At 38.7% G+C, this 24,639-nt stretch overlaps 1 protein-coding gene across 7 annotated transcripts in view; it reads right to left on the reverse strand.

Moving 5' to 3' along the window:
- MACROD2 (mono-ADP ribosylhydrolase 2) overlaps positions 1 to 24,639 on the reverse strand; it is an 841,176-nt gene that overhangs the window by 231,862 nt on the left and 584,675 nt on the right. For all 7 annotated transcript variants that reach the window (XM_064415411.1, XM_064415413.1, XM_064415412.1 and 4 more), the window contains one exon: positions 19,246 to 19,319. In XM_064415411.1, coding sequence (XP_064271481.1) covers positions 19,246 to 19,319 — 74 coding nt within the window. The remainder of the gene's footprint in view (positions 1 to 19,245; positions 19,320 to 24,639) is intronic.

A 24,639-nucleotide genomic window follows, 5' to 3' on the forward strand; every position in this document is an offset into this window, starting at 1 on the left:
TTTTTGTTTTCTCTCTATATATTTTCATAACTATTATTTAATATATTTTATAGACGGTATATTCGTACACTTTTATTCTATTTCTATCGCAATTTTTATTCCACAGTTAAAGTAAATTTTTTTCCACTATTTGGTAAACCTACTTTTCTATTACAAGAATTAGATTGGGTACATCTGACTTTAAATAGCCTCCCTGTCATTACCTCTCAGAGATCTCTCATGATCCTCAAAGACACATATCCAACACCATGATTTTTTCAGGGAAAGGCTCAGTTTCTAAGTATGATTCTAAACTGGCATCTCCTAGAAATATTTTCTGTGTCACTTCTAAAAGAATCAGTATGTGAATTAAAATATAGATTTGTCTGGCCAGATAACTATCAGTTTGTTGTAGTATCCTTCCATTTTAATGACAGTACAGGAGGACTTCATTTAGGAGCTCATCAAAAGGGAGATTGCATTTAGGTTACTTACATGTAAGATATTTGTTAAAGCTTTTATAATGCAAGTGTAACTGCTGCAAAATGCTGAAGGTATCTTCTCTCATATAAAAAATCCCTAGAATTATACAGAATCAATATGCTAATTCATAATTTTGCACTAAACAATTCAGTTTATTCCCCAGAATTATCTTTAATTCAAGAAAGATTTGCATTGCTTAGACCAGAAAACAAAGTTCTGAAATAAACAAGTAGCTAATACACACTCCTCAGATATATTTACCCATAAGTAATTAAGGAGTGCTTTATGAAATAAAGTATTGATTCCAAAATCAAGAGAACACTCTTGATGTGTACTTTCCCCTCACTTGCTGACCCTGTACTCCTACTTAATTATATTAATAATGTACCGCTTTCAAAAAGCCAAAATTGTTAATACATTCCTTGTAATATCCTGGTTCTGGAAGCCAGAGATAGTATAATTAATGCCCATGATAAATGTCAGAAAGCTGCTGCTTTGTTTCTTTACTTCTATGGAGGGAAAGGAGAGGAGAGGGAGGTATAGAAAAACACCAAAAAAAGCCATTCAGCCCTTTAACATGTACTTATTTTCTTCCTTTTTAAAGGTTTGTACAGAAGACCAGCCTCCCAAGCACTGGAAATAATTGGATCTCTTCACTGTTTGGCAGAATAAGAAAGGAGTGCCCAGCCTGGCAGTGCTGTCACTGGCAAAGACAACCCTTGTGGCAGAGATAAAGAGCCCACACATCCCCAGTTCAGGCCCATGCCGATGGGGAAGGACAGAACCAGGGGGTGAGGCATCTTTATCAACAGCTGCCAGCCACTGCTGGTTTGCCATATGTAAATGCATCAGTGCTCATACTTTGAATTTGCTCCCCAAGGCAAAATGCTTCAGGAATCACAACTGGTTGGCAAAGCTGCCATAAACTGGTTGCCTACTGTCATTTTTATTGTGCTTATAATTGCAATTATAAACAATACCTTGTGTTCTTCCATTCTCATTCTAAAGACACAAATTGCTATTAACATCCTGAATTCCAGACAATAGCTTTTGATCTAATTTCCTAGTGCTGCCTTCTCTTAAACATTATGTTTTTGTTATATGTGCACATAGTGAATTGCAATTTTTTTTTTTCCCTTAAGCTGCAAAATTTGTAGGTATTTTGGCAATAATGAGACTTTAAAATCTCAAAAACATCACCTAGAGGCTCAGCATAATAAAAAACACGTGTATCTGTGTGTTCATCCAAATTAATCAAAATTGTAGGCCCCTGACTCCCTCCCCAAAAGTCTTTATCCAATGTGAATCAGTGTTCCTTTTTAAACAAGCCTATGATTTCTCTATTGACATATTCTCACTGAAAGTAGAGCTATAATATAGCTAATCTATATCTACTGTATTCTAGCTGGATATCACTGATCTCAGAAAACACAAATAAAGAAGTTCACAGGGGAAAAAGCCATAGCAATAATAATACTTCAGTATTACTTATAGTATTTTCTGTTTGCCACTATCATTTCTCTAATCATTCAAATATGTATGTAGAATTGGTACTTGCAGACTAATCAGCTAGCAAAAATACTATCAGCAAAATCTGAAGATACACACAAAAGACTTGGGTCATGAATAAATTTCTGCTTGGACCTTGAGCTGTATTTTATATGGATGTTCAGGCACCTTCTGAACTTTTGCAAGTTGAACAAAATATCCTGTTATAAGCCCAACTTGAACTCAAGCAAAATGAAAAGAAATAGAACCAGCCAAGGCACAGAGCTAAACAATCCTTTTTTTTTCATGCCACTCTCTGCATTGCTTTTGTTTTTAACTGTGTGACCCGCCAGTAAATGAACAGCCAAGCATTTATTGTCACCAGAGCTCTGAAGTGACAAGTCTTTAAAAAGGCTGCCTTCTGCAATAAACCATTTTTGCAAGAAGAGATGAAAATTGTACCTCAAAACATATTCATTAGATTAGATTGATGTATGTAACAGCACAATAGAATGGCAGTCACAAAGGATCAAATAATTGTCTTAATAATGTCCACTACAGTGATGAACTGAAACAGTTTGTATATTAGAAGGCTATTTATGTACCCTGTGATTGCATCAGGTTTTGCTGCCTACAGGCACCTCATGAGTGCACCAACAGCTCTGCAATCCACATCCCTTTGTGGTTTGTAACCAAGAATGCAGCAATTAGTATTTCACTTTCTTCCCAATTTTTAATACAAATATATATTTTTTCTTTAGTAATTACCAGTGAAAGTATGACAGAAGGAAGTAGGTAATCTGTATCTTTTCATGTGTAATATTTTTATAAGTATTACAAAGTATTTTTTGTTACTTTGTTTTCCAGCCTTTCTCAAATGGGAACCTAGACAACTACATCACGTCCTTTTTTCCTGTTGTCAAAAAGAAATAAAGGAAAAAAATGTCCAAAAAAAATTCCTGGCAAATAAAGATAACATCTGGACTCAGCATTTCTGAAGCATGGAAATGCCATGTTGTGCACTTTCTGTCCACTGCTGCTGACATCCAATCAAAACCATATGTTGGGGTGGCCAAGAATCTGAAATAAGGGGAATACTGTGAAAATCCCACAGCAAAGGGCATCTTCCAGTTGAATGATTCTTCCAGCACTGGTAATAGCTGAATATAGGCAGCTCTAAGATGATCAGTGTTTCCCATTTAAAATCACCCTTTTGCAAGGGTAGTTAACAACAAGATCAGAAAGAATTGTCTCCTCTCTTGCATACCAACAGCACTACAAAAACATGAGCACACCTCTCTTAGGAGGAAAGGCTGAGAGAATTGGGATTGTTCAGCCTGGAAAAGAGAAGGATTTGGGGTGCCCTAACTGTGGCCTTCAGTTCCTGAAGGGAGCCCACAAGAAGGATGGAGAGGAGGGATTTATAAGGGCCTGGGGTGACAGGACAAAGGGGAATAGCTTCATACTGAAAGAGAGTAGGTTTACATTAGATATTAGGAAGAAATTCTTCTCTGTGAGGGTGGTGAGACACTGGAACAGGTTGCCTGGAGAAGGGGTGAATGCTCCAACCCTGGAAGTGTTCAAGGGCAGGTTGGATGGAGCTCTGAGCAACCTGCTCTAGTGTGGAAGGGGAGGTGGAACAAGATGATCTTTAACCTAAACCATGCCATGATTAGCAGAGACATACACTGAGGTCCCCAGGATGAGGAATGAGGAAAGATATCCAAGAAAAACTGCTGGATTCACAGCTCTTATTGGGGTTTTCTGTTTGGTTGGGGTATTTTTGGGTTGATACTTTGTGAGTTTCTGTGTTGAGGGGATTTCTTTGGGCTTTGTTGTTACTGGGTTTTGTTGTTTTTTTTTTTGTTTTTTTTTTTTTTTTTTTTTTTTTTTTTAATGAAGGAAAGCACTGCCATCCAAAACTGCAAACTAGAAACAGTCCTGCATACAGGTGCAGATGATGCTTACAGAGCACTCTGAAGACATGGAACTACCATGAAAGTATAAACAGGTTACACTGAAGCCATTGACTATATTCTTCAGTGGTCATTGAAGAGTGTCTGGTACAATTTTGGGTTTCCCAGTGTATCTCACTCTCCCTCAAAAATGAACTGCTTATTTTTACAGTCTTTAAATCAACCTCAGTGTCTGGAAGGCTCTGGTCTTCCAGATACTAAGGCATTTAAGGTAGATTTAGTAATATTTTTATATATTTAACATGGCATATTGTGTTCCATTGACATCGCAGAAAAATTAATTAGTATGTTTTGTTTAAAATAGACAATTTCCTTTGTCATGGTTTTATGACAATTTCCATCTTTGTTTTCATTTAAATGTTATGTGTTTGGTTTTGAACAACCTTTCAGAAATGATTAGTGATAAAAACATTTGGATAATGGTTCATCTATTTTTGTACACATTGACACAGCAGATATGCCATTCTAGGCTGGATTCTGAAAAGACAAGAGTCAGTGTTACACAATATCCATGACCCTCTTTTTGTTAATCATCCCTAATCAGCTGTTGCTTTACAAATCAAATTTCTTAGCCCTTTCAGGCATGCAGTGTGATGCTAATGTGTGGCAGCAGAATGTTGATTATAGACCACTGGGTAGCACTAGCTGCCCCATTAGTGGCATCCAGCTGTCCAGATTCATGCATGAGCAAGAAGGATTTAATAATTTAAGATGAAGAACAGCAAAATGCCTGTGATGTGAAATGCTTGTGATGCAAATAAGGACAATACAGAAATAATTAGTGTGAGGGAAAGCATCTTTTCAAAGCAATAGTTGAGGTAAATGACTGTAACTTTATTAATCACAATATTAGACACTAGCAATTTTCTACAGTATTTTTAATTCATCTCTTAACCCTGTTTCTAGCAATGATGAACATAAAAGCACAGTGTAAGAAACTGGGCATTCCAAGGCCTACAGTGCTAAAAATATCCATTAACATGTTGAACACAATTTGAAAGATGAACTGTATTGAAATAATTTAACTGAAACAGAGAGTTCCACTCTTTTGGGATACCTGTGTTTTCAGCTGTAGGAAGCACCAGGGTAACATTGGCTTCAAACTTAAAATGCAGTTAGCATGGGAAAGCTGGTAATTTTTAGTGTCATCTTTTAAAACAGAATATCAAAGCCTAATTATGGAGAGTTTCTGTCTTTTTCAATACTAAAACTTTTCCATACCTGCACAGACTACAAGGACCAAAACGCCCCACCACAAGTTTTCCTCTGAATTTCAAGTCCATCCCCAAAACACCATGGCAATTCTTTACTTCTGTATCTAATTGCTGTAAGTTCTAAAAAGTGCCAAATAAAAGTGCTGAAGGTTGAGATTTGCCCATCATTACTTAAAAGGGAACAGGGTACCATTTTTCTGACTTTATATATCTTGGCCTATATTTCCTTAGGGTACAGAACTTGGCTGTGAGTTACCCTGGTAATGGTTCCATAAATAGTGGGGTCCAGCTTCTGAGCTGATGCAAATTGACTTAAACAGAGCTAAGCAGCCTGACACCAGCTGAGGAAACAGCTCTGTAGATCTAATTATACATACAGCAAAAGAGTCACTAAGAACCCTATCTCAGTTCAGCCTATTTGACATAATTAACTGTACAATAAAATGTTCTGTGATCAAATAGCTCAGTTCTTTTGAAGTACTCACTTTCCCTTTCCTGCAATAAGCACATCTAAGAAGAAATTCATTCTTACATCCCTGAACATTTGCAACTATCCACACCAGAGGCTGCTGTTTTGTGCCTAATCCCAGCTACTCTGGAGAGAAAAGCAAAATCTCCAGCTGGGTGCTGTGACTGCAGAATAAAACTGTTTCAATGCATAATGTCCATCAATACAACCAGAGTCATGTCAATCAACAAAAGGGACCAAAGCCATGCTCTCAATTTCATTCTACAGGGGCCAGACTAGTACAGAGGCTGGGAAGCTCTCAAACATGGAAAAAATAGTCTGGATTGGAAGGGGTGATCTGAAGGTGAAGCACTTGTTAAATCCTCTCCAGGGCTTCACTCTGCCTCTCTTCTCTAGTCCTCACTCTGAAAACAAAGATGCATTTATTTGAAGCTCTCCCCTCTTGGGAGGGGTGAAGGCAGTAATTAGCATGCCTCAGTTACATAAAGGGTTAATTCCTAAACTCCTTGTCAATTCATTACTCCAAATTTTGACAAAGGCACTTGGATTAAATCCATAAGTAAATGGATTTATGTTGTTTAGCTACTCAGGTTTTAAAACCCCCCAGAGCTCCACTGTGTTACCCTACTCCTACAAGAGCTGATGTGCTATTCCCACAGACAACATTTATTAAATCATTATATCACTGTTTTCTAAACCAAGATTCTCTATGTATTTCAGTAATTTGCCTCCTTGAATCAGGGTATACAGAGCCTGAGAACTATTAAGTTAAACAACTTCTCCTTGGTTATCTTTGTTTTATTTCTCCCTAGAAGCCTTTAAGCCATTCACAGCAGTCCCTGACAGAATGTGCTGGAATACAATAATATATCAATTAACTACAGTCAACCAGCTGCTAATACTATTTCTCCAAAATGTCTTCATTATTAATGGAAAGCATTGTGGTGTGGCATCATGCTCAAAACCTAACTGCCAAAGAAATTATGACCCAGTTCTCTGAATAATTATATTGCATTTCCTAGCATTTTCCTATCACATTAATTAGTAGAGTTGTGGTTTTAAGTTCACAGAACCAATATGACCTCTTTTAGCAAAAGCCCACAGAGGCCACCCAGCCAGCAAAACCTTATACTTGTCATATATTTTCATTTGAAAACACTTTATAAAATATACACCATCTATGGCTTCACATGCATAAATACCTTTATTAACCACTGAATATTTCTTCCAAACCACTTCCTAGAGCGTTTAGAAGAAAATAATCTGGAAGAAAATCATCAGCTCAAAATGACTATGCATGGAATTACTCACACGGGTGCTAATTAATCTAGCTGAAAACTGGGACATGACAGCTCTGGAGACTATTATAAAATAGTCTTTACTTCTTGTACATCACAAGGTCAAACACAGCGTAGGTGTCTGAGGGGGCAGAGCAGCTGAACTGGGGCTGCTTGGTGGCCCTGAGTGTCTCAGTCCAGGTCCAAAGTGACAATGTGTCGCTGTCACAAAAAGCGCTCCAGGCGCTGGCACAAATTGACACCCATGCTGGAGCCCCAGCAGCGCTGCCATGGGCCAAAGGGGGCTGGGACTGCTCTGCTCTTTTGCTCCCAGACGTTGTCATTTCAGATTGTGCTGACATCTCTACCCGTGCACAGCCCAACACCCTTCAACCTCTTCCTCGTTTCATCCTGCCGGGCAATGTCACCACCCTGGGCAGCAGGGAAATTAACAAAATGCCTCAGACATAGATTGTTTCCAGATATACACGACATTTACCTTCAAATCTCATTATTTTCCTAACCAAATGTAAGTTTGAACACCAATGCCATGCGTAATAAAAAACAATACATCATTAAAATATAAAACTGCTGCATTGTAGTTCAGAGACACTAAATGGTTTGATAGCATTTTATGTTCAGTTTTGTTTTGAATAACAGCTGTCTGTGCTTCTTGCTGTCCCTGCAGGAAGAAAAATCAAAGCTCATGCAGGAAAAAAATACTATTACCATCCTCCTTTCCAAAAGCAATTCTTTAACTATTCAGTCAATTCAAATCTAAAAATAGCTGGGAAAAAATACTTGGGAAGAAAAAAGAATGCCTTCTTAATTGCATATTAATTGCTATACCCCATTGTAACTTTCTTTTTTCACTAGCAAGTATCATAATTTGTGCCATTATAAGGCTCTGGAGAATTGTGCCAACAGAGAATGTTCATGTCAAATAATTGATTCAACCTGCCATTTCCCCAACAGGGTCAATAAGGAGCAGCTGGACTTGAAATCCCTACCTAAAAACAAAAGCTGCAGCACATGAGATAGACCCAGAGTGGAGGTACAGCCTTTGTTTTCCACATCCTGATCCAAGCACTCAGCTAAATGCCCAGGCAATACAGCCAAATATAAATAGGCACATTCACCACTCACACAGGGGGCAGAACAGGGGTGGCTGAAAGGGAGAAAGTGAAAAGAAAGTACAAAGGAGGGGAGAGCAGTGCATACTGAAACCTGCCAGATCCTTGTATCAGCAATTAATTTTACTCCATGTGACTGCTTTGGATATGCTGGACATCCAAAATCAACTTTTTCCACCAGCACACTTCAGAAAACCCACTAGCCAACAGTGCACTTACATGATCTATGATACCTCTCCCTTTCAACTAAGATTTTTTTTCAGCTAAAAATCTGGATGAAACTGCTTCTCAGCACTTCATTTCTAAAGGTCAGGCAATATTCTTGGTCAGAGACAATGTGAGAATTCCCTACCCCTGCTTATTTCCAGTCCAGGCCACAGAGAAAAAAACATACAGGGTCTCCATGGCTGTCCACAGCTAGACATCTGCCCCAGATCTTAGCTCATTTGACAGCAGCAGGATCCCTTTTTCCCCACATACACAACATAAAAGGTGACCATGAGTCACTAATAAAGACAAGTTACTCATCATTTAGGTGGAAATCCCATTTCACTGGACAATCTCACATTGAATTAGTATTTTTATGTGGTATTATATACCTATATTTCTTTATTCTCTTAAGAGCTCAGAAAAAAATTTATAGTTGCTTCTTTCCCTCTCAGCTTCTGCTATTTGGAGGCATCATACAAGCTAGATTTATTTTTGGAGTACCATGACTATAAATTGCGTGTCCTGGGATTGTCCCTCAAAGACTTCTCTGTCTCAAAGAGAGCATTGCAGAAACTGAAGCACCACGCTCACACTACCACAAGTGCTAATAAATAAACCACCGTATTTTTTGCAAATGCTTGTGCTTTCTACGTGGGAGCTAATTCAGGCTTTTTCTCTACCTCCTATAACACTAACACTACCACCCTGGTTGGACCTGAGAATTCCTGTGTGTCCCTTCCAACTCAGAGCATTCTGTGATTCCATGATTAGGGATCCTTATGCCCATCCTTCCTTGCTAGCAACAGTGATGCAAAAATTCCTTCACTGCAAAGATTCCACCTCTAGGAAAATTTAGGAAGGCTTTGAAGACTCGTGTTAGTCTGCAGAAGCCTACCCTTCAGAACACTGAATTACAAGTATCTTTGATAATTTGCAGTACAGCAATTTCTTACATACACAACTCCACCTTGCTAATAAGCGATTCAGTACCAAGAGCATGCCAGGCATTTCCCAAACTCCCATGAAGACTCAGGCCCCATCAGAGGTGTCTGAGTGACAAGCATGCACACATAAGCAGCCTGTAGTTGAGATTTTATTCTCATATGATATGCCCCATAAAAATGACACTAGATAAAAATTGTTTAGGATATCCTACAAATCTAAGCAGGCATATTAATGAGATATTGCAGCTATGCTATATAACACTCAAAGATCATAGAATCCAACAAAAATCAAGGGCAGTGGCACCTCAGCTGTCTGAAGGGAAACATATTTGCTTTGTAAGAATTAATGAACTTTATATGATGTCTGTAGGGAGAGATTTTAACAGGGAACACAGTCAGCAGGACTGAAGCACTTCATTTCTATTGTCTCTTCTGAAACATTTCCCAACAGGAGGTTATCATCATACAGATCATATATTATTATATGCAACCCCAAAGGGAGATGTTTGTTTAAATGTCCACAGGGAAGAGGTTATCATCCAACAGGCATCAGGATTGAAGTCAGGGGAGTCAAAGTGCTCTGTGATAAGTTTGTTTCATCTCAGGTTTGAGCGCCCAACTCCTATAACAATAAGCAACAGTGCAAGTCCAAAGACTTATTTCCACACATGGAGAAGACATTTGACATGCGCTTTTGTAAAAAATTCAAAAGCAAAAAGAATAAATTAAATTATTCTTATAGAATGCATTTTATCTATAAAACAATCCCTCGCCATCTAAACTAAAGAATAAGTCTATGGATATGCAAATAGGAGACTGAGGTTTTCTAACTTTTTAGTCAGATCATAAACCCAAAGGGACTTTAAATGAAAGGTGAAATTTCCAGCAGGAAAGGCTGAAAATTACATATAAAACCCTTCCCCCAACATGAAAATATGTAGCCAGATTGAGGTTTAAATGCACAGTGCCTTTTAAGTGTGTGGAAAAGCTGTATGGAAGAAACCAGAAAAGAATGCACAACCTGAATAACCCCTTCCTCACACATCATCAAATCTAGGAAATTCAGACATGGGTTCGTGAAAGGCCCTAGTTCCTTGCAAGGGGGAGAAATCAGAAAGACATGTATTCCCTTGGATTTACTGAGCATTGATCATGTGGATGAAGATATAGCAGCTGATTCTTAGTATTTCTTTTCAGCCTAAAAAAGAGCAGGGAGTGTCCTACCAAGTGGTATCTTAGGTCTAATAGCAAAGATGAGACAAATATACTAGTTCAGAGAAGTTCACTACTCCTGGTTCAGAAAAGCATCCCAAATTCACTTCTGGTAAATGTAAATTTACTCCCGAATAAAATTGTGCTACTGAATCAGGATGAAGACAGAAAATAAGGGAGACATTGCAACGCTGACCTTGTTATTTACAAGGCATAACTGCAAGTCAAAGCTGTGCTCTGTGCCATGGAAACTTTCACCTCAACTGTAAAATTATATTGCTTTTAAAGCTACTTAATTCTGCTTTCACCCTCACCCGTATTTATCATCTAACCACTGGTTGTTTTCTACTTATTTTACTAGCCACAAAGTATATTCATCCTTTCCTTTTTTTATGTAGGTAAAAAGAAAATAAGGCTTCGAGAAATTAATTCTATTTAGATTTAGTAGCTGTAAACAGTCTATGCTTGTAAAAGGTAATTTTCATTTTTTATCTCATGGGAGATCAGGTTAGAAGTAAGGAGAAACCTGAGTAAGTCTCTGTATGGAATTTGTTCAAAAACTCTTCCCATGAAGCATTGCTTACAATTCCTGTGGAAGTGATGAATTTCATAGCTCACCTAATTTATTCTCCATTTTTTCTTAATCCCAAACAAATGAAAGAATCACACAACCTGTCCTGAAGTCTAAGTAGGAAGGTCATATGCACCCTTAAACTGTTCTCACATTTAAATTTCAGCAATTTGTCCTATATTAATTTTCAGTTATTTTATCTTGGAAGCCTGCCATCATTCCCATCTTTGCACAGGTCCTCATTGTCAATGCTTTCCACATCCACAGTGCTCTTCTCAATCTGTTCTGTCATTTCATATTTAATAGACAGACCTATTTTTCACCTTCCCAGGAATACAGTAGGATACAGAACCTATGAAGTATGTGGCCAATATCATCTAACCTATTAAATGTCAGAATCATATATCTCAAACTATATGTCAAGATGCTGAAGTCTAGCAGCAATAAACTCATTCTGTTCCTCATAGGGAATGCACTCTGGCTATAAGGACCCATGTGGGTTTCCTTCTGTGTATATTTGATTGTGACCTAGTGTTGATGGTTGATGTGGTTGGAAATGATGGTAGGAACTGGCCAGATCTTAGATGGGAAAGTGGAATAAAACCTAACAAAATATTCTATTTAAAGTTATTTCTTTCATACCAGTTTGGTTCTTCATAGGGTGATCCAATGTTTGCTTCAGTGTGAGACTCGCCTAATGCAATTTTTTTGTATTTTAGTATTATTTCACCCTCATGTTCCACCTTGGACATTCTGCTTTGGGAAAAACTGCAGGCAAGAGAACCGAATTTAGATCAAACCAAAGTGGCACCTTTCCAGAAGCAAAACAGCCGTGTGAGTTTATTGGAAACAGAGCACCCAAAGAAGCCATCACACACTCTGCAGGATGCCAGGGAAGTGCCAGCAAAAACAAGCACGTGCTCCTGTTTTGTGCAGAAGGGCTGCTGCCTGTGCCAGCAGTGCCATCTCCCTCCCTGGGGACTGTGGCTGGGCAGGCAGCCTGGCCAGCAGCTGGTGCCCATCCCTTCCACCTGGTTTATGCCTGCTGGTGACTGCCAGCCAAACCCACCCCTAGCAGCAGCTTCTCCTGTCAGTCTCCCAAGGGAGAATATCTCCACAATGGGAGCCTCCCTGCAAACCTCCACAGAGAAGGAAAACCTTCTCCACTGCCTCTCTCCTCTTACCCCAGCTCAGCACAGGTCCTGCTAAGACCCAGCTGTAACCCACCAATACACTTCAGACAGACACCAAAGTAGAGCAAACATAAATCACTACGCATTTACTAATGTGAAGAGCTCAGAAGCACAACAAAGACTGCTGCAGCAATTTCTCCATTACTCATGAAGTATTTTACCCATGAATCTCACTAGAGCTACCTGGATTGTTATTCCTTAGTTACATATTCCTACATATGAGGAACACAAGCCAATTTAAAGTCCCCAGGAAGGCAGCAACAATAATTGAATCCTTCCGAAATGAAGGCTGGACCTCTTCTGCATTGTGTTGATTTGAGGAGCCAGTTGAAATGATCAGATTTCTGGCTGAAAGCCAGTAACAAATAATAACAGGATGTTACCCTGAAATAACAGGATGTCATCCTGATCTTTTTTGTCATGCAAGAAGTAACAAGAAGGAAAATAAAGCCACTGTTTATACTTGTTTTTTTAAGTATTTCTTTCACACTGCTCACCACCGTTGTAAGGCCCCTCCAAACACCCAGAAACCACAAGGAAAAAAATAAATCAAAGAAACAAAACAAAATCTCAGCCCTGAAGCAGAGACAATTTTGTTAATTTAGCTACACGCCTGTAGAATTTTGAAGCTACCCAGGCTCCTGCTATCATAACTGCTATTAAACTGTAAGAATAAAAAGAACAAATTCTTTGGCAAATTTCAATTATTAGATAGTTAACTGCTGTAAACACGAAAGAACCCATGCAGAGCTCTGTTTTGTATTAGTGACACTCATTAGCTGTAGTGGAGTTACTGAAGGTGTTTTTGATGCAGTACACTAAGGTTAGACAAACCTTTACAAAGATGTATTCAGTGAAAACATCTACACTATGCATGGATTTCCTTGATACTCCACAAATTTTAAAGGGAAGCATTGTCAGAAAGCCATGGCTCCAAATCCTTCCTCCCAGTTTCATTTTGGTCACAAATGACCCTCTCAGAAACCACACCACAGGACACTGGCCTGGGACATTCCCAGCCATCATGAGCTCTAACAGTTCTGTCCAGGAGGGATCCATCCTGCCTGCTTCTCAGTAGCTGTAGCAAAAATACCAAAACCTTTTCAAGTTAATAAATAAAGCATTATGTGTAACAAAGACAGGCTTTGTCCGCTTTGCTTTATCACCCCTCTACTAAACAGCAGCCTGAAGAACACAGAAGAAAAGCATTGCTGCCTCGGCAGCTGCCTTATCATTTCAGAGAATGAATTGTCTGTAGGGATGATAGTTAGATTTGGGCTTTGGGGACAGCACTGAATCTCTCTGAGCCTGGTGAGAGAGCAGCTATACAGAGCAAGCAAATCATTTAAATTTTGTACCAGTTGAAAAGCATTTTTTTTCTCGACTTCAGCAAGATGACAGTGGCATGATGGCTGATTTTCATTTCAATCAGAGCAGCATATGATTACCACCTAATTAGAATGTAGAAATAGAAAGGAGATCATTTTTTAACCTACCCAAGAGAACAGTGCTGGGGGAGGGGAGGAGATTATGTTAATCAAGTGATACTGGCATATCAGAGCGACCAAAATAGCCGGATGAATTTTTATCGGCACCCTTACTGTCCTTGAGGATCTGTCAGTGGCTTCAATTGAAACCTGCATTTTCAGAGCTTTATTTCTGAGTAATAAATATTCTTTACAATAAATACAGGCCCAAACTAAAAGATATTGCCTTAGGCATAAATACATATATTTTTGTCAAAATTTCACATGGTTTTGTTGACAACTGTAAAACTGTAAACATGAAAACAAACAAATCAAAAGTAAAAGTCATGCTGTCTTAAGGGCAGTTGTTTGCATTAATATACATGTTGGGGATTTTTTTTTATACTTGCTTTCATTAATTAAATAGTGCCAGCTAGCTACTCCACTCCTTTCTGGAATACATGTTGAAAGTTAGTTGCTCTGCCCTAGGGAAATCTAACTGAAGTTACATTAAATGGAACTGCATCAGGCAACATTTTCCAAGACATGCTGTCTCCATCTGCATCCTTCTGCAGAGATAAAGCCTAGACCTCATCTCAAGATGCCACTTTGTTTAATTGTCTCTGAGGAATGAAGAGCCAGAATTAGATTGCTGAGACCACAAAAAGAAGGGGGTTAGAGAAATTAAAAACAAAATAAAATTAATATTTAAATTATCTTTCAGGCAAGCCTGCTTTGTGCAATAGAGAGCAGTGGCAGCTCCCTTAGCTCTGCCCTCCCAGGCAGCAGCTGATCATCACAGCATCTCTCTCCAAACTGGTCACCAGTACCCAGCACCATTTTAGGTGCATGAGTTATCCTACCTTTATTAGTGGAAAATACCCCCACATATCATATTTGGATGGAGCACAACACCAAAGGAAGCACAAGTACAGGGCACCCACCTTGGAGTGTGCCTAAGTAGAGAAACAGGGGTTTCCTCATGAACATTTTTGTCACAAGGAGCATAGCAAATGTGATCCTGACCACCTTCCCATCCCCTTTAAAACAGAGTTCCACTCATTTCAGCTGGACTGGGATTTGGCTCATCCTGCTTTGCTGGAAATGTTCACTTTTTTTTGATGTGTGATGATATATAACTACCTGCGAAGAGACAAGGACCTAAGTCTCATGTATTTCAGGCAAAATAAGAAAAAAGCCTCTCTTCAGCAATGAGTCTAATGAAAAGGAATCAAGAATGTGTTTATTTATTTCTCATTTATCTGTTTTTAATTTGTATCAGTTATTTCAATGACACACACAATGCCATTGCATCTTCCTAGTTGTTCTACCAGGCCATGTATTAAACGTTGTGAGACATTGTGCAAGAGAAAGAACAATACTTTAAACTAAATGTGCTGTTAAAATAAAGTCTTTTCTTGAGCAGTGAAAAAGTCCTGAGGCTTTTCATGTCAGTGGATTGTCCGATGAGGCACACGCTGAAGTATTTTTATTTTTCACCCTTTTGAGAAACATAACAAAGCAGAAACAGATAATTTCTATCATTGCAAACATTTCTAGATATCTGCCACAAAAACCCAAAGATAACCCTTTCCCCATCACCCCCAGTAATTAGGGGGTCTAGTATTTAAAGTTGTCATAATGTTTTTGAGATACAGGAAATCAGTTGGAAACACCTCAAACCTTGCCAAATTATCCCAGAAACAAACATTCTGACCTGTTTATAAAGCCTAATGTGCATTTTAAAATGAATCCCAGGGTGTAATTTCCTAAAGAGTGAACTCCAGTTCCATTTTGTGCTCTGAAGAATTCTATTAAACCTCTGGAGCACTTTGTGCAAAGTGAAAACACAGTTTTCTAAGGAGATAACTTAGGTGGTCTGCAGTAAATTAACCACTACTGCTGACTGAGGCCATACTGGGGAGCTTGCTCCAAGGGATTTCTACACTTACAGCACAACATCATTTACCAGCTTCTAAACTAGATTTGCCCCCTGGCTGCAAGTCAGCAAACCTTGGTGTAAAGCATGGCCAGAGATTAGTTTGACTAAGGGCTTCATTTCAAGAGTGGAAGGGTGCTGCTGCTACACAAAACCGAGTCCAAACCACTACTTAAAATATGGTTGTTTTTCCCAGACAACTTGATGCAGTTGAGTTTTAGGCTGCTGGACTACGGTGGCTGTGTGTTGAGTAAATTACAATAGAAATACCTCTCTGTTGCTTTGCAACAATTAACCTCAGAAAGCAGCCAACTCCATTTGCATGGTAATGAGACATTCATCTAAGTGACATCAGAGTTAAGCATGCTAATAAGTTTTTATACAAACACCTGAGGGGTCAAGCACAACCATGGGCTTGGATAAGAAAACCTTTTATTAAATGCAAATCACTTGTCTTTTAAATACTATGACAGAGAAATTTGCAGGACTCTAACATGGCTTGCAGAAGTCATTCAAGTTACATTTTCAGGCCTCTGGGCTGACTAAGGAATACAGCAACTGCTTTATTTACATTTGGAATTAATATAAATATCTAAAAAGTCTTCATTATAGCATCAAAGGAATGAAGTACTACAGAAGGGTAGAGAGGTGAAAACAAGAACATTGCCTTATCTTTCCTGAATTTGTCACAGATTCCTGGGTTGCTGCAAGGCAGACAAGAAATGGCTGCTGTAGAGCACAACAAAAGACTTGGAAATTTGTCAGCTTTCCATCTTATTCACCTACCTGTTTTTGCCAGGTATATTGCTATGGAGGCAGATTCCCTGGTGAGCATGCTCTCTGTCTTGCACTAAAACTTCTTGAATTCAATCAGTCAATTCACATTCTACAGTCAAGGAGTTTGAGACCTTAGTGAGTGGTTAGGTCCAAGGGTATAACTGGCTGCCAGACACCTTTGGGACTAAAGGAGCAGAACCTTCTCACAGGCAAGGCAGATTGCAGAACAAAGGTTGAGGGAAAGAAGCTGACTGTGATTAATTTAACTCTGGCAGAGTCTAGTGCAGGAGGCCTCTCTTGTTCAGGAGAGGCTGTTAGCAGGACACACCAACTCATCCTGACAGCACAGGCAGTACCAGAGAGCAGGTTTGGTCAGTGGTAACAAGAAGGAGATGCGGACAGCACTCTAAAAAGCTGCCCTCATGCCAGATCATTAGAGGTTTTGCTCCCAGACTAGAAAATGGGAATTTAAATATCCAGTGGGTGTAGTGGGAATTGATCTGTCTTTAAGACAAAACTGTAGAAAGCACTATTATCATATGGCTGTGTGCAACAAGAGGAGACCGTATTTAAGCACAGAAAGTCCTCTTAATTCCACTGCTCTGTGATGAGATACTTTGGGGAAAAGCTTGGTTAATGTATAATATTACTACACAAAACAAAAAATCTAGTCGAAGGCATTACGTGTACATATTCCTGGAGGTGTTCAAGGCCAGGATGGGGCCCTGAGCAGCCTGGTACAGTGGGTAGCATCCCTGCCTATAGCAGGGGCTGGAATTAGATGCACTTCAAGGTTCCTTGCAATGCAAAACATTCTGTGGTTCCATAAAAATATAAAATGGATCAGATTGACACCTGGCACAGAGCTACATCAGTTCTTTTAAACCAGGTAACTGTGCTCACATCGCTACATGCATTAAATGACAGAAACCCAGTAATGGCATGCTTCCCAAAGATCCTTTTTACTGCACAAGTTACTGCTGTCTCCAATAAAGTATCTTTATTTTGCTGCTATCCTGTTTATGACATGTAAAACATGCCAGTAAGCCACAATCTAAAACTTAAGCCAATGGATTGTGGAAAAACCTTAGGAAGATAGTAAGCTTCATGCGAGAAAGTACAAAGCTGTGGATAACCAAACCTTCAAAATGTATCTTGACAGAAACCTAATACTCCACTTCCTTTGAAAATCAACAAAAACTCTGGGGGAACAGCTCTGAGTCATCATCATCATCATCAGTAATGTGCAATAATTGCACCACCCATATGTCTTCAAGTACATCAGAGTGAGACCTCAGCTTGGCAAGGCTGGGATTCAGGATGTTAGGCAAAACACACAGACAACAACTATGAGCTGCAATAGTCCAAATTGAAAAAAACAACAGTGATGTAAGATGAGTAGGATAACTAAATAGTTGCTTTGTATTTAGGACAGCCTGGGCTCCTTTTACTGTCCAAATATTATAAATGACAGGTATTTATATACAAGTAATTCTGGTTAAATTGGAGTTTGGGAGGAGCAAGGCAGGAGGTGTATATACAATACAGACTCAGCTTTTGAGGAAGAAAAGCTTATTTCTGGAGGAAAAACCAAAACCAAAAGTTTTAGCCTATTTTTTAAAATGATGTGGTAAAAATGAAGCTAGCAGAAATTATAAGATGGTAAACACCATAAACATATTGGTTTTAACTTTACACATCAAGATTAAAATTACAAAAAGACAAGATCTCAAAAATGTATGTTTAGGGCTAAACTGATGAGACTTAGGTCAAGATTTAATCAAGTCTGTCCACCCAAAACTCCTGCTTCACTTCTCAGCTTTCTAGCTGTGGGAAGCAACTGTGACAGCAGCAAAAACCACATCAACCTACTACTCAGTGCTGCAAAGAATCGGTGTCCAAACATGTATGCCCTCCTTAGTGCACCTCCAGGTATGAAAACCTCAACTGTACCACTCAAATCTCAACATATTACTGCCTTTCAATCCAAATTTGGCAAAAAAACCAAACAAAACCACATAAACCCACTAAATTCATACCCTGACATACCAGATTCTTGGGAAAAAATAGGCTCCCTGAATATATTGCTAGAGAAACATATTAATAATTATGTCCTTGTATGCAGTGCTTCTCCACTGAATGCTTTGTTCAATGTTTTCAGACAAAATACCAAACAACTTTAACAGTCTGAAATCTGCTGGCTATCATCATGAGGAAACAGGTAGACTATAAGTTTAAGACATGATGATTTTTTTTGTTTTGCCACTTTTTTGCTGCACTTCTCCCATCCAACACTAAGAACAGAGAAAGGCAAACACTGGAAAGGGGAGTGATGCAGATCATTCTGTTAAAAGCAATTTTTGTCTCGTACAAATAATCACTATTATGTTGCCACTGGAAGATGACCAGTACTATTAAAAAATAGTGAGTGTTTCTGGGAAAATGAATACTTAACAGTAAGGAAACAAAAAAATTATTGAAAACACAAAATAGGAACCTACAGCTCTTTACTGTAAAGTGACCTCTGGACCATCACTGACCTTTGGTGGCCGTTTCCACTGACAACTGGTATGCACATTTCCTTTCCAAGAATCTCCTCATTATTACCCAAAAACTCTGATGCTCAGAAACAGCTTTGGAAGAGAACAGTCTTCTGCTTTGCCGGGAAAGATTACAATGCACAGGAAATGCACAGCATGGTTTCAAACAAAGGTATTTCCTTTGAATTCTAGTATAGCTTTTAGATATAAAAATCTTCCCGTGGCTATACTGTCCTGACCTGACTTCACTGGTCTTAAGAGTAAATAATAAAAGACTTCAAGGTTCAAGCCTATGTTTACTCTTTTCACAGTTTTGGAGTCAAAGACCATAACCTTAAACAGAAATTTGAAAAAAAAATTATTTTATTCCATACCTCATTGTGATTCTTGCTTAACCATCCCTTAATAGTGCTAAGGGCAATGACAGCAGCAGGCTCATTTGGAAAACCTAAAAAAGAGAAGAAATGGGAGATAAATAAAAGGTATAATTTCTTTTATATACAAGAAAATAAAAATCTGGGCTTTTTATCTTCCTCTTATTTAAAATATTTTGGAATTACAATTGGTCAACTCCCTTCTTCACAGGTTTGTATAAAGGTTTTAGGCAACATCTGTTACATTTTCCCCCAGCTAAATAAATTGAAAATGGGCAAAACAATGCTTTATTGGATTTTTTTTTTCCTTGACTCCAGTTAAGAAAAGTCCACTGCTCAAGAGAAGACGAAACAATACAGAGCTATACATGTGTCACACTAGGCAGGCAAGCATTCAACACATATATCACAGTAACAAATATTAGGCTTACATTTCATGGCAGCAAGAAAAATTCGGACATTTCTTAAGGCATAAGGGTTTTCTTAAGGCTTTCTTTCTTTAATCCATCTGTCAGCAAAACTATACCACACTATGACCCCAGTGCCATAGACCTTATAAAGAGAAATGTTTGATTTGGAAATCTCTCAATTTATGACCTGAATCATAACAAACAACTTTGGAAATTAAAGAATTCACGAAGCATAAGCATGTGAACTTAAGACCTTATGTTGCATGATACATTAGCAACAGTAATTCCTCCCAGCACTAAACAGTAACAAAACTCTTTCCAGGGATACAGACTTTTTGCTTTGATGGTTTCCACCTATCAAATTCATGGATGCTTTTATTACTTAGGCACCTTAATTTAATTTTCCTTTAAATTCCTAACTTGGGGGCAGCCAATAATTTCTGTGAGGATTTAAAAATAAAACCCCATAAGCTGTATGAATTGCTCTCAGCAGGTTAGATTAACAGAACAGGCTTTGAAGAGGTGGAGCTGCAGGCACAGTGGACAAGCAAGCAACAGGGTTAGAAAGAGTAATGAAATTTGGCATACAGCTGTGTAGATACAGCCTTTCTTACATCATACATCACCCTTGCACCATAAACTGAAACACAGATACTGCAAAAAATTATAAATTTTCATCTTTCTGACTTATGTTTTCTTTAACCCTCTTTCAGAATTTGTGCAATGCAAGGTTAGGAAAAAATCCAACCCAAACCAAAATCCCTCCACTGAATCACATTCCCAAAACATCACTCCCTGTAAATTGACTCTGCAAAGATTTTCTCCAGCAGTATGTGTACTGTTCTGAAGTGACAGATGACAACAATTCATGAAGAAAAACAAGTAAAATAGTCAATTTTGGATAATACCAACATTTAGCATGTGCTTCCTTTGAATACATTTTTCAATAAAGCATATTTTTACATTTAAAAAAATATAGTTACCAAGTCCAAGACAGAAAACTAACTTAGACCCTACAAATGTTACTGTGGATACTTCTATTGCTGCTGGGAAAATAAATTCTTGTAACATTTAATAATGCTGCTGATATCATCAAGGCATATGTCTCATGACACCAACTAACGACCACTAACGAAACCCAAAGCAGGGACTTCCAGCAGCCTCATTTTCATAACACAAAATAACAGAGCTCTGAGCAGACCATCTGCTCAGATTAGCAATATCCTAGCTAACAAACTGGGACTTTTTCACATAGAAATTCCATACCCCGAGTGTGGTAGCTCTGCCTGGACATAAAATGAACACCATGCAGAGGGACAAATGCATATTTCAGACAACTGATATACTATTGTTTATGCACTGAATGGTTTATTTTCAGAACAATTCTCCCTCCAGCAAGATTAACTTTTCAGGCTTGTTTTTCACTCCCTTGCAGCAGGGTAGCTGGCCAAAATGGTGATAAAGCACTGGGTATTGTATAGACTCTCTCCATAAATTGTACACTGTTTAGAAACTGCTGCCATACTAACCAGTCTTAAATAGAACCTTATCTAGAAAACTGGCTTTCAATTACTTCTAAGTCACCACAATGTAAAGGAAACAGTTCAGCAGCCTAAATAAACAGCCTTGAATTCTGTGTGTGTGATTTCAGAAAATACGCTGAAATCCATCAGAGCTTTTTATGATCAGCCACCCCCCAAAAGGAATCATCTAATTAGCACTTTACACACATTCCTGAAAATTTTATGGATTATCTTACTGACTATATGCAGAAGCAGGACGGAATTAGCCTCCTGTTGCAAACCTTGCACCAGCACAAAAGCCCCTGTGTCTCTGATTCTCAAACAGAAAAATATTTTTGTTTATAGGACTGGGTTAAAGGAAGATAAAGCAAGATGGGATCTGTTAAAACATGCTTTTGCATTGTTTTTATCTCTAGCCTACATTTGCCTGCCATAACATTTCTGGTTTGCTCCCATCTGCACCCACATCCCCTCCTTCCCACTTTCAGGGAAAAAGCAATCTCAGGAAGCACGTGGGAATCAAATTACTTGAGAGAAATGAGCTCGAGGTGCCTCACAGTTTACTGACTGCTGGAGCAGCAGCTCAGGCAATTCTGGCTAAAGGCTCAATTTCACAAAAGATAAAACAGGTAAAGTAATGAGTGACACTGGGCCATGTTACTGCAGTGAGTGCTCCTCCAGCATACTGAAAAGGACAAGGGCACAAAAAAAGCACACATTGGCCATGGGGTTCAGGACTTCGCTGTGCTTATTTGCCTGGAGAAAAAGAGAGGGTTGGCAGGTCGTATATCATGGACAGGTGTGTGGCAAAGTGCACCTACCCACAGACACAGGTATCCAACTTGGACTGAGCTTTTTACATCCCCCACTGCCACAGTGGAGACCTCAGCAACATACCCACAAAACAGAGCAGGCTGTGTCTGCTTCCTGAAGAGCTGCTTCAGCAAATGACAATTTTACTGCCACCACCTGCATTTTGCAGTGCCAACTGATCACATCTCACCATCCATTACCAGGATCCCAGCTTCTCAAGTACAGCAAAGTCCTGGATATGAGCAGCCACTCCCCTGGTGCCCCTCTGAGTTCAGAAGCCACCCTTTACAGCACAGCTTTCATCATCACAGCTGATGGCACAGTGGGTGCAAGCCTTCCAAGTGAGTCGGAACATGGGTGTGCCCCTTGCTACCATCACATAAAGTACACCTCATCTGAACTCTGCTGCTTTTGGTATGTCTTTGCACGGATACTACCCACAGTGACAGCCTAGGAAAGCTTTGAGAGGCCTTCAAACGTACAAGATTCTGCAACTCTTTGCAGGGCTTTACCAACTTATTCCTGGAAATTGTAACCCTGACCTGTGAAACAGCTGGCAAAGCAAGCTCCAGGCTGTGACAGTCCTTGCAGTCATCATGGCCATAATTTTTCTACAAAGGCATGGTAAGACATGGCAGAATTATTTGGACATATCTGATATGAAATAAAGGTGCTGTTTTAGAGGAGAAGAGTGTGGAGAACTAAGACAGTAACAAGAGATACACACTGATCTTCTCATTACATTTTGTATTTCTTCCCTGGAACGCAACTGGTAAGAACATAAGTCATCCTGTTTCATCAAAGTACGCAAAATACGCAATGAATTCCTTGTTGTTAGAGACCCTTGTGTAAATTCTGAGTCTTTTGTGCTTGGGGTATTCAGTGGAGAAACATTTACTAATTGTGAATGTCTGTTACTCTGCCTAATTTACCTGTGCAGTATCAGAAAAACTTATACCAGTAGTCCATAGAATCATAGACTATTCTGAGTTGAAATGTACCCACAAGGATCACAGAGTCCAACTCCAGCCCTGCACAATGTTCTTCAAAGCACAACAGAGCAAAAGGGTTTTGAGACACAAAACTAACAGAAATCTATTTCAGGGACTCCCAAACTTTGTGGAGATACTGGTAGCTTTATCTGCCTCTTTTACTGGGCTTGATCCAATTTTACAAAAAACGTCTAACTTACAATCAAGAAATGCCACTTCCCCATGAAAAGCCCATTTACAAAACACAGGTATTAAGTAATCAAACTTTAATATGATCTACCTGAGATTAAGATAACAGATTATAACAGGAGGGCTATAATACTAACAAGCAAATGTCAATCCAGAAAAATCATCTCAGTAGCTGTAGCGATAAGTGTTATAATTTGTCAGTTCAACTGAGATGCCTAATGTTTTATGTAAATCAACCCCTCCTGGTAAAAAAAAGGTCTGCATCCTTTTTTGCTACCACAGCCTAAGTGCTAGGCAGGTTTTTATTAATTTAAAATATTCCCTTCTCTGTGGATTCTAAAATGCTTGTCACGGGCTTAATATTCTTATTTGCCAGTTTTAATGGTTTAATTTTGAAGCAAATCATGAAAAGCACCAAATGCACATCAACACAAATAATCATTATGTATTTTCATATTTTCCTCAGAAAAATATCTACACTAGCATATTTGTGCATATATCAAGATGTAACAGTTTGCAGACTGTTCCTGTGTGCTAAAATCAACCCTGAGTCCCACAGCTTAATCAACAAGACTGTTAAAATGGAAAAACTTCCATGTTTTAAGTTTATAAATTTGTCAGTATGTTTACAGATATATAAATGATGCTCTCCAAATAGTAGCTTGTCACATTTTTAAACTGGGGGACTGCATTGAAGGCCATCTCTGCAGTCAGTATGACAGGGTATCTCCACCGTGCATCAAGTACTTGCTATGTGGGAATCATCAGCACCAGATGGCATGGAATACAAAGATGCTTTAAAGGAAATAAGTGGGAAAGAAGAGAAAAAAGGTACTTAGAATTTATTCCATACATGTTCTGAAACCTGATATTATTGTTGGTACTGTAAATATCTTCTGAATCACAACCAACACATAAATAACTGCGCTTCATTATGGCCATGTGGGTTAAGGCCAGCTATTGACAACGCAGATCACAGTGCTTAGAAATAAAAGAGAACAAATGAGATGCACGGCCCAGCATGCCTGAGGTAGGGTTAACTCAATACATCCACTTGTCCTTCAGCTGTGAAATAAACAGATAATCTTGCAACCGATCCCATATAATCATCTTGTCAGAGATGTATTTCAGTAGTCAAAATGAATTCACTCATGAATTCATGTTGATTCCCATTACCATGGTAAATCCATTCTGTTTGGAAAGAGATGATAGTATTCTACCAAAAAAGCTTATTATGTTGCTATTCTTGAGCTTTTTGCTTTTTTTCATTCACTTTTCTTTTCCTTTTTTTTTTTTTAATAACCAGCGTCACATAGTGATTGGACAAACAAGCTAAGTTCCTACCTTGATCATTTTTGTGGACTCTCATAACTTGGAAAGAAAGTACTTTCGTTTGGATCAGCTATGCTGAAGACTAAACTGAAGAGCCATGAATCTTCTGCTAAATAACCTACCTTGCCTTATTGA

Source organism: Passer domesticus, chromosome 3 (genome assembly GCF_036417665.1).
Source record: "Passer domesticus isolate bPasDom1 chromosome 3, bPasDom1.hap1, whole genome shotgun sequence".
In the NCBI taxonomy this organism is placed as follows: Eukaryota; Metazoa; Chordata; class Aves; order Passeriformes; family Passeridae; genus Passer; species Passer domesticus.